Below are 16,024 nucleotides of genomic sequence, written 5' to 3' on the forward strand. Positions count from 1 at the left end.
AGTTTAGTGATGGCAGGTCAAACACATTAGATGAATGTCAGCCGAACCAGCAATCTATCTGATGTGTGTCCTGACACGTGCCAATAGCCAACTTTGCAATGAGCCCTCTGACCCAATACTGAGAAACAGTGAAGCTTAATCTACGACAAACATTTATGTGAAAATTAAACAGACAAAAAACCTCAAAATCTGAAATCACATGGTTGCATGAAATCTGCTCTCAGGATAGAAGGAGTTGATTTTTCTTTATTACAGACTTTGCTATGCACTTACTGGTCATGTCTTGTATCAGGAACGCTTCTGTCCATACGTAGTTTGTCACTTTCCACTTGATTGAATTTGTTCCGTGCATAAGCATCTTGACCTGGCCGAACTGCAGTAACCCCAATATAAGCTTCTTGATCAAAATCTTGCCACCGAACCTTACCTGATGGGGAAAAGAAAATTCTAAAAATGATCTACAATGCAATTACAGTAGAAGTTCTATGAAGAATGCCTACCTGAAAGTCAGGATAAAGGCCATAAAAGGAAGATCAAATGGATTTGCCATCAAGCAAGGTTGCTGCAAATCATTAGGAAGCACTGACTGGAGAACTGATGAATGCCAGGGCCTTTGCTGCTAACAATGAATCTATCAGCTATACTTTTTAAAACAATCAAACCGGATGCTTCTTATTTTCCCATAGTACTTTTGTTATTTTGTTTTTTGACCATCTTGCTTGAATGGCTGTTAAAATGGACCCATCACCAGAATTCAGAAATTTCACAATACAAACTGTATTTAGAGCCGACAAGGCTGATCTAGAAAAGCACTCTTGCAAAGTAAACATATATTAAAAAAAACAAAAACATTTTTGCCCTAAAAGGCTACTACAGACTTTGGGACTATACACTGCTTTACAAATTATTCTGTAAATGCGATTTTCTCTGATTTTTCCTAAATGGTCAATGCAAATAAGTCACAACAATGTTAAAATCAACCGTTAAAGAGTATAAAGCACATTTTATTGGACAAACCTCTCAATGATAACAGTATTTTTTTTCAAACCCCCCCCCCCCCCCAAAAAAGGTCATTTGTAGAATTTGCAGCATTGAGAGGTCACATATACTGAAATCAAAAGCTTTTTGAATCAAAAACATCTTAACAGGCCAAGTTACATGTTAACATAGGACCTCTTCTTTGAGATCACCTTCATAATTCTTGCATCCATTGAACCTGTGAGTTTTTGGATAGTTTCTGCTTTAATTTCATTGCAGGATGTTACAATAGTCTCCCAGAGCTATGGTTTTGATGTGACCTGCCACCCATCCTCATAGATCATTGGCTTGAGGATATTCCAAAGGTTCTCTATAGGTTTGCGGTCAGGTGGGGGTGGTGGCCACACCATGAGTTTCTCTCCTTTTATGCCAATAGTAGCCAATGACTCAGAGGTATTCTTTGCAGCTTGAGATGGTGCATTGTCATGCATGAAGAGGATTTTGGTAAGTAAAGCACGGTTCTTTTTGTACCATTGCATAAAGTGGTAAGCCAGAACCTCGATTTACTTTACCGTGGTCATTTCCACAACTTCAGGGACCCTAAAGGGGCTTACTAGCCCTTTCTTCATCATTCCTGCCCTGACATTGCAGCCTTGTTGGGACATGGTGGCCATCCAAGCATCCACTACTCTATCCATCTGGACCATCCAGGGTTGCACGCCACTCCCCAGTAAACAAGACAGTTTTAAAATAAATTGATCTTCATGTATGTCTGGGCCTTCTGTAACGGATTCTGCTCATGAGCACTGTTTAGGGGTAGCTGAATAGTAAGTTTATGCGCAATTGCAAGCCTCTGTATGATCCTACACCTTGACGGTCACGGGACTCAAAAAGCACCAGCAGCTTCAAAGACCGGTTTGCAGCTTTGTAATAGTATTTTAGCAACTGCTCTCTTAATCAGATTTGTCTTGCATAAACCTTCCTCATTATGCCTTTATCTGCATAAACCCATCTGTGCTCTGTGTGATCCACAAATCACAGTACTATGTTGAAGCTTACGTTTTCACAAACTATCTAAATGTTTTCATATCTTGTCCAAGGCATTACACTATTTGACGCTTTTTGGAATTTTTCTTTCCCATATTGCTTAAAACCAGTGGCCTGGTTAATAATGTGGAATGTCCTTTTTAAAGTAGTTTTACTTTAATTGAGCTCTCCTGGCAAACTAATTATCACAGTTGTTTGAGATTGACTTCAATGATCCAAAGACACAATATCATCCATGAGCTCTTTGAAAAACAAAAAATTACATCTTTAACACAAATACAATTTGCAGGATAATTTGGAAAGTGGTGTAGTTAGGTTACTCCCAGGTACCATAGGCACCCACATGATCATGGTCATAGCCTAATAGAAGGAGCCCATTATCTGTTAATGCCCGTACAGGCAAAATAGCAAATTGACAGCACCATTTAGGGTGCTAAACCGCTCAAAGCTTCTGTGGCCTAAAATATCAAGGCATACTTTTGTATCCTACTTATGGTTATGTGTCAACAATTTGAAAGTATTGGTACATTCAAGGTAACTTTTACATTTTTCTGTGCACAATTGAAAATTATATATTAGTGGTATAATTGGTTGCTGTGGGCAAAATAAAACGTTTTAAGATATATTACCAGGTGGGAGGGTTTCCAAATTTTGAGCTCGCTCTTCTTCACTTATGCTGTGTGGATCTCTTTTCTTTGCTGCACCAATTTCATTCCAGTCCTCCTGAATAAGAAAAAAGAAAAGAAAAAATGGTTGAAATCAAAGTTTGGCTTTTTCTCATTCCTAATAACACAAAGGAATTGGCTACAGAGGATCAAATATGGATTTCTGACCAGGGCGGTGGAGACGGTAAGCCAAACCTCCGACTCCCTCATACATGGCTCATGTTTAAGTGATAAATTTACTGTAGCACAGATTAATCTCCGCTAAAAGTCTAGACCCTTAGATCAGGAATAGGACATTTCATAACTTTCCCAAATTCTTATGAAAAAATATTCCCCACAAACTGCATTGAACTACTGTACCCAGTTTATTATATATTTTAGGAGACGAAGTTGGTCCATTTTATACTGATTCAGACTCCGACTCCACAGCCCTGTTTCTGACCCCACTATTCTCTTTGGCAGACATGCAAGACGGTGGCAGCCCAGATACAACTGACTGTTCGTTACGTGTACATCCAGTTATGCTGAAAACTTATTTCATTACAGTTGCTACTGAGCAGAACATCTCTCAAGATTCAGAACCATTATTGGGCACTCCCGTGCTCATGTGGGTAATGAGTAACTGGCTCACCTCAATAATAAAGGTACTTATTTCAATCTAGGATAACCTTCAAAGAAATTACTTGCTTGGAAGGAAGAGGCTTCATTCTGACTATTGTTGTTACACACTTCCCCATCCTGACTCGGCCTTAGCTTTTACTAAACATAAGAACCCGTTATCGAGGGGTAAACACAATGTGTCCTCAACTTCTGATTGCTTCACATCAGATTACTGCTGTCCTGTACAATTTCAGAGACAAAACTTATGTGATCCCAGGCAGTAGGCCGAGGCAAGCCACAAAGCCTGAGGCAGCAGACCAAGGTAATCGGCATAGGTCAATCCTAGAGAAGACCCAAAACTTCTTAAAAAAATGGTGTGACATACCTATTATGGAGCATGGAGAGAAAGGTCTGCTGTTTTGGGGAGTGTGTGCTGCATTGGCCGAGGGATTGCAGCCTTTATGGCTCTGTACTAAACCAATGTACAACCTACGCTTACTAAAGTATAAGCTCAATGCCAAGGACATAAGATGTTTAGGTGAAAAAAATAGACATGTCATCATTGTTTGCTGTCTATGTACTGGGATTAAAACACTAATGTCTGTTCATATAAACCTTTCCACTAGGCAAACAAGCTACAGTAGCTGCAGGAAGCTTTTCCCATGCCAAAAAGAGATGTAATCACCCATATGTCGCCGTAGCATTTGTGATGGCTAAAGTCCAAGACGCATGCCAAAATCAAGCATTTTTAGGAGGTTTGGGAACCTTTACAATCTACCTTAACCACATCCCAACACAGCATGTAACAACAGTACATGCTACTTTGGGTTTGGGTACATAGAGCTTGTGAAGATCTGAGATTGTGGGTTTTAATAATCACCTAGGCAGGTTGACGATGCAACAATATTTTATTCCTTACATCCAAGGTAATACAGCAATTGCAGGCAGGTAAGTGTCCAAAATACAATTGTCTCAGTCCACAATCCTCCATATGACAGCTAAAATGATAGAAGCAACAGAATATCAACGCTGCAGCCATATGAACAGAGACTGAGGCAGCGGTGGAAAGCAGGCGCTGGACCCGGGAGGGTAAGTAACACGCAGTTTGTTCTTTTTATAACTGATTGTATAGCAGAAAGTTTTCTACAAATGACTAACCCTTGGTTGTATGAAAAAAGAAAAAGAAATACATAGAATATAATTGGAGAAATTGCAAGGGACTCATTTATGAAGCAAAGGATACAAGCTGCACATTTAGACTAGAAGAGAGGGTGGAAAAAAGTGCTAGTAAGCTGTGTTAATTCTTCTCGACTGATAATCTTCTTAGTGATCATGAAAACATATGTACAAGGCTCCCGAGTAATGCACTGCCTTATAAATAGACACGGACAGCGCTTCATTCTACGTAGCACAGGGTTTGGTCAATTTGCTGCTTAAAAAAAAAATCTTCTGCAGTAGAACAAAATATGGAAATGCTAACACCTGATACTAATCTTGAGACATGGTTTAAAGACTAGAACTAAGTTCTGCTGCCCTATCTTAGGACAGGACAAAGCAAGGCCAGAGATCCTGATTCCAGAGACGTGTCACTGCCGGGTTTATCTGCTGCAGCTCTGCTAGTCCTCTTATGGGAAGCTCTAGGTATGAAGTCAGGAATATTCTAGCCACACTCCCCTGATTGACAGCGTTCTGCTTATGAAGAATATATGCATCAACTGTTATGGGCAGTGCTGGCCTAAGATCAACACTGAGGACTAGCAGAGCAGATGAGGGCTAGGCAGTAACACCACTGGCATCACAGATAGGCTCCCTTTATATGGGATGTGTCACCACTATTAAAGACAGCACTGCATGGAATGAAGATTTCTAGGAACCTCAAAGTGAAAAGGGAAAGTTGCCAGCATAATTGTAAAATCAGTGTTTTAATCATTTAGAGCATATTCTAATTAGTATGAATTCTTTGGGTGAAATAACCAAAACTTGGCATTCTGTTCTATAGCCCATACTGGGAGAGCTCGGTGACCAGCTAGTTTAACAACTCAGATCACTGAAGACGCAGCAATAACAAATGTGTAGGAGTTTTTTTCCCCACTAATAAAAGGACTTAGAAGAGAAAAAGAAGGGCTATTTACATGATTTTTTTTCTTGTTTTAAACTTTTTTTCTTTTTACATTGCTGTTAAGAGTCACACATTCTTATTCAACAAGGATGGGGAACCTGCGGCCCCTTCACAATGTCCTTTCCTTTGGCTGCTGGGCATATTTATGGGTCGGCAGCCCTGGTTTCCTGGCCGCTGGGCCAAAAATTCCTCCTTACATGTCGAGCACATGCATGTAGTGTTCACTACTGAATGGTGCAGCACATGCAATGAAGGATTATGTCCTGATTCTGGCCAGCATCAGCACGCGCTCTGTGGGCAGAGTTAGCACGCCCTGCGGTTCCATCCAACCGAACGGGTGCCTGAACGCAATGTGAAAGCTCCCTCACACATCGCTGGAATCAGGGTCTCTGCCTCTACATTATTCTGCTGTCAGATTAGGTCGCAGAAACCTGGTGACAGATTACATTTAAAGAACCTCCTTATTCAGCAACGATCCGCGAGCCGATAGCTGAAAACAAGCGTTAAGACGGACACATGCATTTTAAGGGCACTTAGTTAGTTTGTTTAACCCAGACTGTAGAATATCTGGAGATGATAGACAGGGCTCATCTTGACAACACAAGGTAGAAAACTTGTTCCAGATTTTTTAGCACATGGTCAGAGTCAACTCGTTATGGCTGCAGAGTAGAGATTACATGAGTTCTAAGCCCCTTCCTCTTTAGGATGGACTTCTCAGTAGCCAGGCAGCTAAGGGGAGATTTTGAGGTCCCGCGTAGTATGGGAGACCTTGATGGAAAAGAACATTTCTGAGAAAGAAAAAAAAAAAGGCATCCTTGGTTGCTAACTTTTTCAACAGACAGAACCATCCTCTTTTGAGCCAATGAGGGGCAATAATAATTATAGTGCAGCTAAAGGCTAAGTGCCCACGTTGTGGAACTGACGCGTATTTTTTACGCTTCTCCCTGGCGGGAAAATCACATGCGGATTTTACATGCGTTTTTCCCGCCAGGTAGAAGCGTTTGTGAGGCGTCTTTGCATGCGGGTTATCAAGCACTTCTCCCAGTGATTTAAGCATCACTTGGAAAAGTGCTTGACAACTTGTTCACACTATATAAATCTATGCAACCAGCGCGGATTTATATAGTGTGACCAAGTAATAGTTAAAAAAAAAGAATCATATGGTAAAAAATAAAAAAATAAAGTTTATACTCACCTTCCGATGCATTCTCTGCCCCGTCCGGAGTCTTGAGCGGCTCACGCTGTTGTGTGCAGGACCTGCGGTGACGTCTGAGTCATGTGATGGGTCACATGACTCAATGACGTGGCAGGTCCTTCAGACAACAGCGCGACGGAGGGAAAACATCAGAAGATAAGTATAAACTTTATTTTATTCTTTTTTTCACAGGTTCTTTGGTACCCAGGTCTGGAGGAGAGTCTCCTCTCCTCCAGACTTGGGTACCATCCGCACATTGATTCCGCATGCGGAAACGCAAAATTAATGAACATGCTGCGGATTTTTGACCGCAGCATATACGCTGCGGAAAAATCCGCAGCATGGGCATTGACATTGCGGAATGCCATTGGGGACCATGGGGTGCGGATATACATGCGTTTTACAAGCGTTTACGCTGTGGAAATTCCGCAGCATATACGCTTGTAATACGCAACGTGGGCACGCAGCCTTAGAGCCTTTAGAGAATGCTTGAGATCAGAGGAAAAGGAGGGAAGGCCAGAATAAACACCCACTTCAGGGCTAGGGCGACTACTACTTTCAGCTTGTCTCTTGGATTTACAGAAAAGAAGTTTGCTTGGTTGTTATTTCTTGTGGTAAAAGAGGAAGCAGAAAACTCACTGACTTAATGATCACTCCTCTATAGTTTAGGTTCCTATTTCTATAGGGACGGAAGTGCCTCTTGATTTCTTGGGATTTTTCTTCTTCTGGGAGGTCTTTCTTCGGATCCACAACTTCTTCTAGAATCTGGTCCTGTATGCTGCAGTCTAGGCTTGGCGGTTGTATCACCCTGCCAGTGCCTGAGCCATAGAGATCTTCTAGGCATGTTCGATAAGACGCAAAACAGCCAGATGTAACCGAGGCATCAGCTAAAAGCCCTGGGGCTAACTTAACTATGGGGACTGAAGAATTCTGGCTCTTGGAAGTTTTTCCCTGCAGGTGAGATTCAAGTTTCTCAAGTCAAATGAAAATGGATCTGGCTACGTTTGTCACAGCAATAGTCAGTTCTAGTAAGGCAGCCAATGCCTCCCAGGTTCTGAAAAGAAGCCCATCAGTCTCTGTCCATGGGATCCCTAAAGTGGGATCCATTCTCAAACAGTTATGAGATCTTTTAAACCAGTACCTGGACATCAATTTTGGGCATTTCATCCCAGACCTCTGTGTGTTCATGATTAAAAGGAACCTGCCCCTTTTTATATATAATTATCTCTGGAGGCAGATTCTCATGCAGCTCAGTGTCCGGCCCATAGATCTTAACAGCTCATTTACATATAAAAAATATGGCTATCCCTGGAATAAGACATCAGATTGCAGAAATCAAGGTATCATTTCATTCCGCTTTCTATAAGAGTTGATCCTACTGACATATTCCCTTTAAAGAGCACCTGTCAGCAGGACTCAGTAAACCACATACACTGTCAGGTGGGAGCAGTTATACTGAGTAAAATGATACCTTTGTTGGTGAAATCCGTCCAGTGGTTCTTTTATAATCTTTACTTTCATTTCTGCCATAATGATATGCTCGTGCTCTGGTGCTCTCATTATGTATTCATGTATTCCTATCTGTGCCTTGTGACAGGTCACTGTGCTGTCAGTGAGGTCCTGCCTACTATTTTACATACTTACTGTGTAATTTGTGTCACAAAGTGAAATTCACATTCCCCAAAATGGCTACGGCGGCCAGCGCATGCGCAGTAGCATCTCGTTTGCCGAGAGATGCTACTACGCACACGCGGGTGCCATTTTGCTTTTGGAAAAAGAATTAGGGTGCAGCAATATGGCGCCGCGCATGCACAGTAGCATCTCTCGGCAACCGAAAAATGCTACTGCGCAAGCGCAGACGGCGGAGGCCGTATTGCTGCAGGCAATTTTCATTCTCCTCTAGCAAAATGGCGTCTGTGCGTGTGCAATAGCTAAGCGTCTGCGAAGGCGCAGTAGCTAAGCACCGCGGCGCCTAGCTACTGCGCACGCCATTTTGCTAGAGGAAAAATAAATTTACCTGCAGCAAAATGGCGCCCACGCGTGCGCAGGAGCATCTCTCGGCAAACGAGAGATGCTACTGCGCATGCGCTGGCCGCCGTGGCCATTTTGGGGAATGTAAATTTCACTTTGTGACACAAATTACACAATCAGTATTTAAAATAGTAGGCAGGACCTCACTGACAGCACAGTGACCTGTCACAAGGCAGAGATAGGAATACATGAATACATAATGAGAGCACATGCATATCATTATGGCAGAAATTAAAGTAAAGATTATAAAAGAACCACTGGACGGATTTCATCAACAAAGGTATCATTTTACTCAGTATAACGGCTCCCACCTGACAGTGTATGCAGTTTACTAAGCACAATCCTGCTGACAGGTGAGCTTTAACCTTTCTACTTGTGTTTCCTGTTCCTATTAGGACAGAGGCAAACTCATATGTCAGTACCATTATGGTGGTGCTATGCAAATACTTTGTATGTAAACCCAAAAGAAAGGAATTATTGTACACTGATGTGTCACTTTCATCACTAGGGACATGCAGTGTGTGCAGTGAATGCCATTCACATGTCTTCTTTCAGAAAAGAAAAGCCAAACAAGTGGAGTTCAGAAAAGATAAAGTCAACTAAAAGCAAGAAAAATGCAGCGGACCTGGTTATTCTTGAACACAAGACTCTGGCATTTCTTTTTAAGATCATTCACATAAGATTTTCTGAAACACACTATGTAAGACTGGACAATTTTGAGATAACAGAAGGGCATTCAATGACTAGAAAATAGGACTGCACCAATGCTCCCAGAAGCAACGTGGAAAGAGGAATCGAGGAGGAAGACTTACCACAAACGTGGAACTACATCACTAAATTGAGAAATATGTGTAATAGTATAGATAGTAGTCCAGACTGCCACTCAGATACCACCTAAGGAGCTCCTGGACACACCAGCTATGTAAGGAGCTTACCATACAGCTCTGATGGAGGGTCACAGCCACCTACTGTAGCTCTGGGCACAACTACTACACATACACTGAACATTAATGCGCTTATTTCTAAGCAGTAGAGAATCCTGCAGGAAGCCAGGTAACAAGAAGCCAACGCATTTACCTTTGGTACTAGCACCCATAGGGGATTTCTGTTTGCTTTTAAAGGGAATCTAACACCAGGTTTATTCACCTAACTGGAAAGCATCATAATGTAGAGAAAGAGACCCTAATTCCAGTAATGTGTCATTCACTGGGTTGCTTGCTGTAGTTTTGATAATCTGTTGATTAAACAGTGATTTTTATCAGTAGACAACTAGTAAACCTGCTTCCAGGTAGTCCTCCATATTCAATAGCTGTGTATAACCCCACTCACCACTGATTGGAAGCTTTCTGTGTACACTGTGCAGAGGCAGAAAGCTACTAATCATTGATGTGGGTAGAGCTACACAGAGTTCAGCATTCAGAGGACTGGTATATCAGCAACAGATAACACTGCGATTTTATCAAAACTGCAGCAGCAGCAGCCCCAGTAAGTGATGTATCACTGGAACCAGGGTATCTGCAACTACATCAAGCTGCTCTCAAATGGAGTAGTAAAAACCTGGTGACAGACTCTTTAAATTGAAGTTTTTGGAGTATTTTTCACTTGTAGACCAAAGCGCTCTCTGTGTACCCCAATAATCTTCTATTCCAATGAATAGGTGCTGATCTGCATTAACCAGGAGCGAGCACTAAACAGGGTGAGAGAGCAAAGAAGAAGAAGAAGAAGAAGAAGAAGAGCTGCTCAGCTGACAAATGAAGTAGCCGAACTGCTGGCAGGAGCGCTCCGTGACTGAGCTGACAAAAATCGCCGTTGGGTAGAACCTGCAGGTAGATAGCAACTACCTGCCGTGTAAGTGCTCAGCCCCATAAGAAAGATAAATTCCAAGGTTACCCTTCTAAAGGGGTTGTCTGGTCTCATAAGAAAAGTCTTCAGTCGCTGATTATCTGCTGCAGATCTTCCAATTCTCTGACTAAACCCGGGGTTTGATTGATAGAAGGACCGTTGAGGCACTTACCATCCGTTTTCCGAAAACGGCCACATTCTATCTCCTTCCGAAAATCCATAAGGACGCCGCCAACCCCCCGGGACGTCCGATTGTGTCAGGGCTGGAGGGTCTTTGTGGCCCTATATGCAATTATATAGATAACCATCTTCGACCGTTGGTCGAGACCCTCCCGTCCTATATTAAAGACACGACGGACGTCCTAACTCGGGTTGACGGCGTCCTTCTCACTCATGACACCCTCCTTGTCACGGCCGACGTCGAAAGTCTGTACACGTGCATTAGTCACAGTTTGGGTTTGGAGGCGGTCCGCCTCTTCCTGGGTGGTTCCGACCTGGACGGCCCTTCGAGGGATTTTATCCTCGAGCTCCTCGAATTCGTCCTCTGCCATAACTACTTTTTATTTAAGGACAGGGTATATCTCCAGATCCGTGGCACGGCAATGGGGGTGGCCTGTGCCCCCTCTTACGCCAACCTCTTCCTGGGTGCATGGGAGAGGGAGATTTTTGGCGATGAGGGGGTGCGGGGCGTCGACCGTGTCGTGTCATGGATGAGATATATAGACGACATCCTGTTCTTCTGGCGAGGGACAGCCGGGGAGCTCGAGGATTTCATGACTTTATTGAATTCAAATGATCGTGCGGTGAGGCTTTCCTATAAACACAGCTCTAGACAGATCGATTTTTAGGACATCACTCTAGAAGTGGATGCTGAATGTTGTGTCCAAACGGATCTGTTTAGGAAACCCACTGCCGCGAATTCTCTCATCCACGCTACATCTGCACATGACTCCTCCACTATCAGGGCCGTCCCGGTCGGGCAGTTTCTCAGGGTGAGGCGGATCTGTTCGACCGACTCCAGATTTGAGAAACGAGCTTCGGATTTAGCTGAACGCTTCAGGTGCAGGGGGTACAGCAATCGATGTGTCGGCCGTGGTCTTAGGAGGGCGCGGAATACCCCCCGGGATCACCTCATCTACCCCCCTCCCTCTGACAGATGCAGGGGTCCGGAGAGGATTCGCTTCATTTCCACATTCAACTCCGAGTGGTGTGGGGTGAGGCGTGTCCTCTCCCGAGATTGGGATATCTTGGGTACGGAGCCCTCCCTGAGGGACTATATTGGGGAGTCTCCATGCATGACACCTCGACGATCTAACAACCTAGCAGACCTTCTGGTTTCCAGCCACTACCTTCCCTCTGAGAGAAACCCGTTTGGCTCCCGTGGTCCCACCTTGGGGACTTTCCCCTGTGGCCATTGTGCCGCCTGCTCTAATGTCCCACGTACTACCATGTTCACGGACTCTGATGGCTCACGTAATTTTAACATCCGACACCACATCTCCTGCAGCACCACACATGTGATTTATCACGCTACGTGTGGCTGTGGACTTATTTATGTGGGTCTCACCTCTAGGGAGCTGAGAGTCAGAGTTCGCGAGCATGTTAGGGACATTACGGCGGCCAGGACAATTCTTGATCCCCGGGAGCTCAAGACTTTACCACGACACTTTAAATCTGCCCATAATTGTGACCCTCGATCGTTGAGGGTCTGTGGCATTGACGTGGTCCATATGGGCTCCCGGGGTGGTAATGCTAAACGCCTTCTGGCACAAAAGGAAGCCAGGTGGATCACTACTCTTGACACCCTTGCACGACGGGGGCTTAACGAACATCTTGGTTTCTCCTCATTTTTATGATCATTTTTTATTTTCATAACTCTAGTCCCCTTGATCTTGAATATGCGTTTCTTATGCTCTGCGGCTCACGTGTGCGTCTCTGCGCCTGACCTCGCCCTGGTTTCTGCTTCGCTCCCGATGCCCGGGGGCATTTATTTTCCCCTGGAGATTGATCTCCAGGGGCCATACATCCTCCTTTTTGATTTTATTCTTTTTTAATTGTCCATGTGATTTGTTACTTATCTGTGTTTCTGTTTCTTTACTTAGATTGCCTGACCACCTTTCTCTGCACCTTATATTTCTCTGATGGGATCAGCTGCTTTACCTACTATTCTTATATTTATGATGGAATGGAAATGGAGAATTTCTTTCAAGAAGATCGCTATATATTACTTTCCTGGACAGTATGGGAAAAATGCCTTTGTATACATATACATAGTATTTCACTCCTCATCCAAATGCGATTATCTATTCTATTTTATCTATATATATGACAACTATTTCCTCTACCATACCTCTCTGTTTCTATATGCTTTTGTCTCTTTCTCTTTCCCTCTGGTTTTTCATTACCCCTCTTTCTTATTAGTGGTCATACTATATTCACTAACTTTATTGAGGACACACTGTGGCGCTGTGATGACGGCCGGTGGTGCGCATGCGCTGGGTGATCGCGGCCGGCACCCGCGTGTGTCCATCTCCATGGCAATGACGCGCTCCCGGATGTTGTCAGTTGACACTTCCGGTTGCACGCGTGCCGCGATGGAGGACGCGCGGCAGCTGGCATCGCTGTGACCCCGGCACATGCGCCGCAACGGCCGGCCCTCGTCACAGCGTCATGAAGGCGATCATGTGATCGCCCATGTGACAATTCAAGGTCCTATATATTTAGGTCCTTACTAATTACACACCACATGCCTCTTGATAAAGCTTAACGCGAAACGCGCGTCGAGGTCCCTGGTGGATGTCCTTTGTTTGCCCCTCTGTGCCCTATCTGTCTGTGTGAGCTACCAGTCTACCCGGTGAGTGCCCTGACTCATTTTTTACTCCGACTTTGCGGTGATGCATGTAGGGGGTACTCTATCCCTCACACTTGATCATGACTGTATGAGCTCTCTGTGATCCACTGTCTTCTATGTCTTTTCTTTCTCTACTTGTTCCTCTGGTCTCCTCTCTCCCGTCTGATTTCTCCCTGTACGGAATTTACTTGCACCAATGCAATTTATAAATGGGAGACTCTGAAGATGCTAGGGGGGTCATTCCCCCTTTTTTTCATCCTGTGATCCAAGATTCACCCATTGTCTGCAATACTATATTTGTTTATATATTGTGTATTATCATTTTTATATATTTGTAATCGACTAATAAACTTCAATGTTTTTATGCCATTTGTACTCTATTTCGCGTGTTTTCAACCCACCCAGACCCATAAACAGAAAGCTGACAATCAGTGGTGGGGGTTACACTGAGCTCAAGAATATAGAGGACTACATGACAGCAGGTTTATTAGTCCTCTAGTGATAATCCCTGCTGATAAAACACTCATTTGATCAAAACTACAGGGCGCAGCCCAGTAAATGACACATCACTCAAATCAGGATCTCTACATTATGCTGCTCGCAGATCAGGTGACAAAACTATGGTGACAGATTGCCTTAAACGGCAGCACAGCTTCTGTTCATAATTTTGGGGTTACTTTAGTGATTTGTGTGAGAATAGAGTACTGGGTTTAGAAACACTGGGAAACAAGGCTCTAGAGGTCTCAAACTCGCCTGGGTATATGGGCCACCCATAGAAAAAAAAATTTAATTTGACAAGCCATATTGTTTGCAGGTTGAGATGACTGGTCGTGACACCTTTTTTTTTTCTAGACGCCTTTTTGAGCATTTTTTTTAACGTGTTATTTAATTAATTGCTTTATATGGCATTAATTGTATGGGTTATGGCACAGTATAATAGCCTGGATCAATACGGATGTTGAGATAACAAATGTGCACTTGCTTGTTCACTTTAGTTTGGACATAAAACAGCATTTTTAGTGGCAAATATTTCACTTTATTTTTTATTTTATTTTTTAACATTTTTCCTTTTTTTTCCCTTGATTGGCCACATACAATAATATTGTCTTACAATTAGCACCATATAGTAATTCTGGCCAACATCTTGTAGCAATGTCCCCCAGCCCGGTCCCCATATAGCAGCCTCTTGGCCCAGCCCGGTCCCCATATAGCAGCCGCGTGGCCCAGCCCGGTCCCCATATAGCAGCCGCGTGGCCCAGCCCGGTCCCCATATAGCAGCCGCGTGACCCAGCCCGGTCCCCATATAGCAGCCGCGTGGCCCAGCCCGGTCCCCATATAGCAGCCGCGTGGCCCAGCCCGGTCCCCATATAGCAGCCGCGTGGCCCAGCCCGTTCCCCATATAGCAGCAGCGTGGCCTAGCCCGGTCCCCATATAGCAGCCATGATCACCTTTGTGCTGATCTTCACATCCTGCTCACCTGTCCTCGGCGACCAGCGTCCTCCTCTTCTTCCACACCCGGAGCAGTGCATGGCGGTGATGTAATACGCTGCCAACACGCCAATGTCAGCAGGTGGCCTCTGATTGGCCGTGGCTGCTATTGGTATTGCAATGCAGAGGTGCGGTCTCTGTGCCACAATACATTTCAAATCAATGTGAGTCTTCAATTGAAGAGAAGCGCTGGCTTCAGCGACCCCCTGGACTGAGCCTCCTCATTATGGGGGCTCACGTGCCTGCTGGCCGCATGAAACAGCCTGAGGAGCCACATGCGGCCCGCGTTTTTGAGACCACTGCTCTAGAAAGTCCCGTGCTATTAAGTGCAAAGAATAAAATAGATTAACATACTGTAGGTAAATTTGTGAGTTTTTGTAAAAGGAGCTTAAGAAAATCATATTCAAAGATTCCTATAAACAGCTCTGCACATTTTTCCAAGCCTTGAAATGAGTCAAAGCTTGAACAGGAGCAGTAGACGTCACTGTGTACACCGACCATCCCATTACCAACTAACACATTTTTCCAGATTACCTTTTCGCAAGTGTTCCTTAAAATATCTTAGAGCCCAGAGAGCGTTTCTTCAGCAGACAATAAGCATTTTACACTAAGGATGGCAAAATAATTGTAGGCTGCTTGGCATGGGGACTTGCAAATCCATTAACAAATTAGTATTATAGAATGATTTACCTGTCCGTACACCAATCTGGGAGTTGGAAATTTATGGCGGGGTTTTTCAGGAATGGAAACATTTATTAAGGAATAACCAGTGAAAGATAACACAAGCAAACATATAAATACCAGTGTAACCTTTGAAGGGAACCCATCATCTGATTCTTACTGCCAAGACGTGGGCACCAAGAATAAGAGGCTGGCTCTATGATTGAGGCCAGGTATATTTTTCTCTGAAATGCTCACCTGATTTGGAGGAAATATACTTTAAAGATCCAGTAGGAGCCCATAACCAGAGACGAGACTAGTCCGGCACTGCCCCAGCCAACTCTTCCCAGCGCTGCTCTAGGTGATTGACAGGCCTTTCCCATTGCAAGACCTGTCAATCACCTGCAGAGGCGCTGGGGAGAGTCATTCGAGGTTGGGTTGGTTGGATGGTGGATTAGTCTTGCTCTGGTTATTCCCAACCTTCCCTACGAGATCTTAAAGCATATTTTCTCTAAATTACATGAGTTGTTCAGAGAGAAATATACCTG

General features: G+C 43.9%; 1 protein-coding gene and 1 long non-coding RNA gene across 3 annotated transcripts in view; one reads left to right on the forward strand and one right to left on the reverse strand.

The window, feature by feature from the left end:
- GALNT2 (polypeptide N-acetylgalactosaminyltransferase 2) overlaps positions 1-16,024 on the reverse strand; it is a 184,807-nt gene that overhangs the window by 152,401 nt on the left and 16,382 nt on the right. Inside the window, exons 2-3 of the mRNA XM_073672816.1 lie at positions 2,655-2,748; positions 274-427 (exon numbers count right to left, since the gene is read on the reverse strand). Coding sequence (XP_073528917.1) covers positions 274-427; positions 2,655-2,748 — 248 coding nt within the window. The remainder of the gene's footprint in view (positions 1-273; positions 428-2,654; positions 2,749-16,024) is intronic.
- LOC141257812 (uncharacterized) lies at positions 4,101-12,937 on the forward strand. 2 transcript variants are annotated; one of them, XR_012318108.1, is made up of 3 exons: positions 4,101-4,238; positions 10,293-10,461; positions 12,580-12,937. It is a non-coding gene; the product is annotated as an uncharacterized lncRNA (long non-coding RNA). The 2 variants fall into 2 exon arrangements; XR_012318109.1 differs by lacking the exon at positions 4,101-4,238 and adding an exon at positions 9,167-9,688.

Source organism: Phyllobates terribilis, unplaced genomic scaffold, assembly GCF_046119375.1.
Source record: "Phyllobates terribilis strain yellow unplaced genomic scaffold, ASM4611937v1 Scaffold_3__8_contigs__length_932513732, whole genome shotgun sequence".
NCBI lineage: Eukaryota > Metazoa > Chordata > Amphibia > Anura > Dendrobatidae > Phyllobates > Phyllobates terribilis.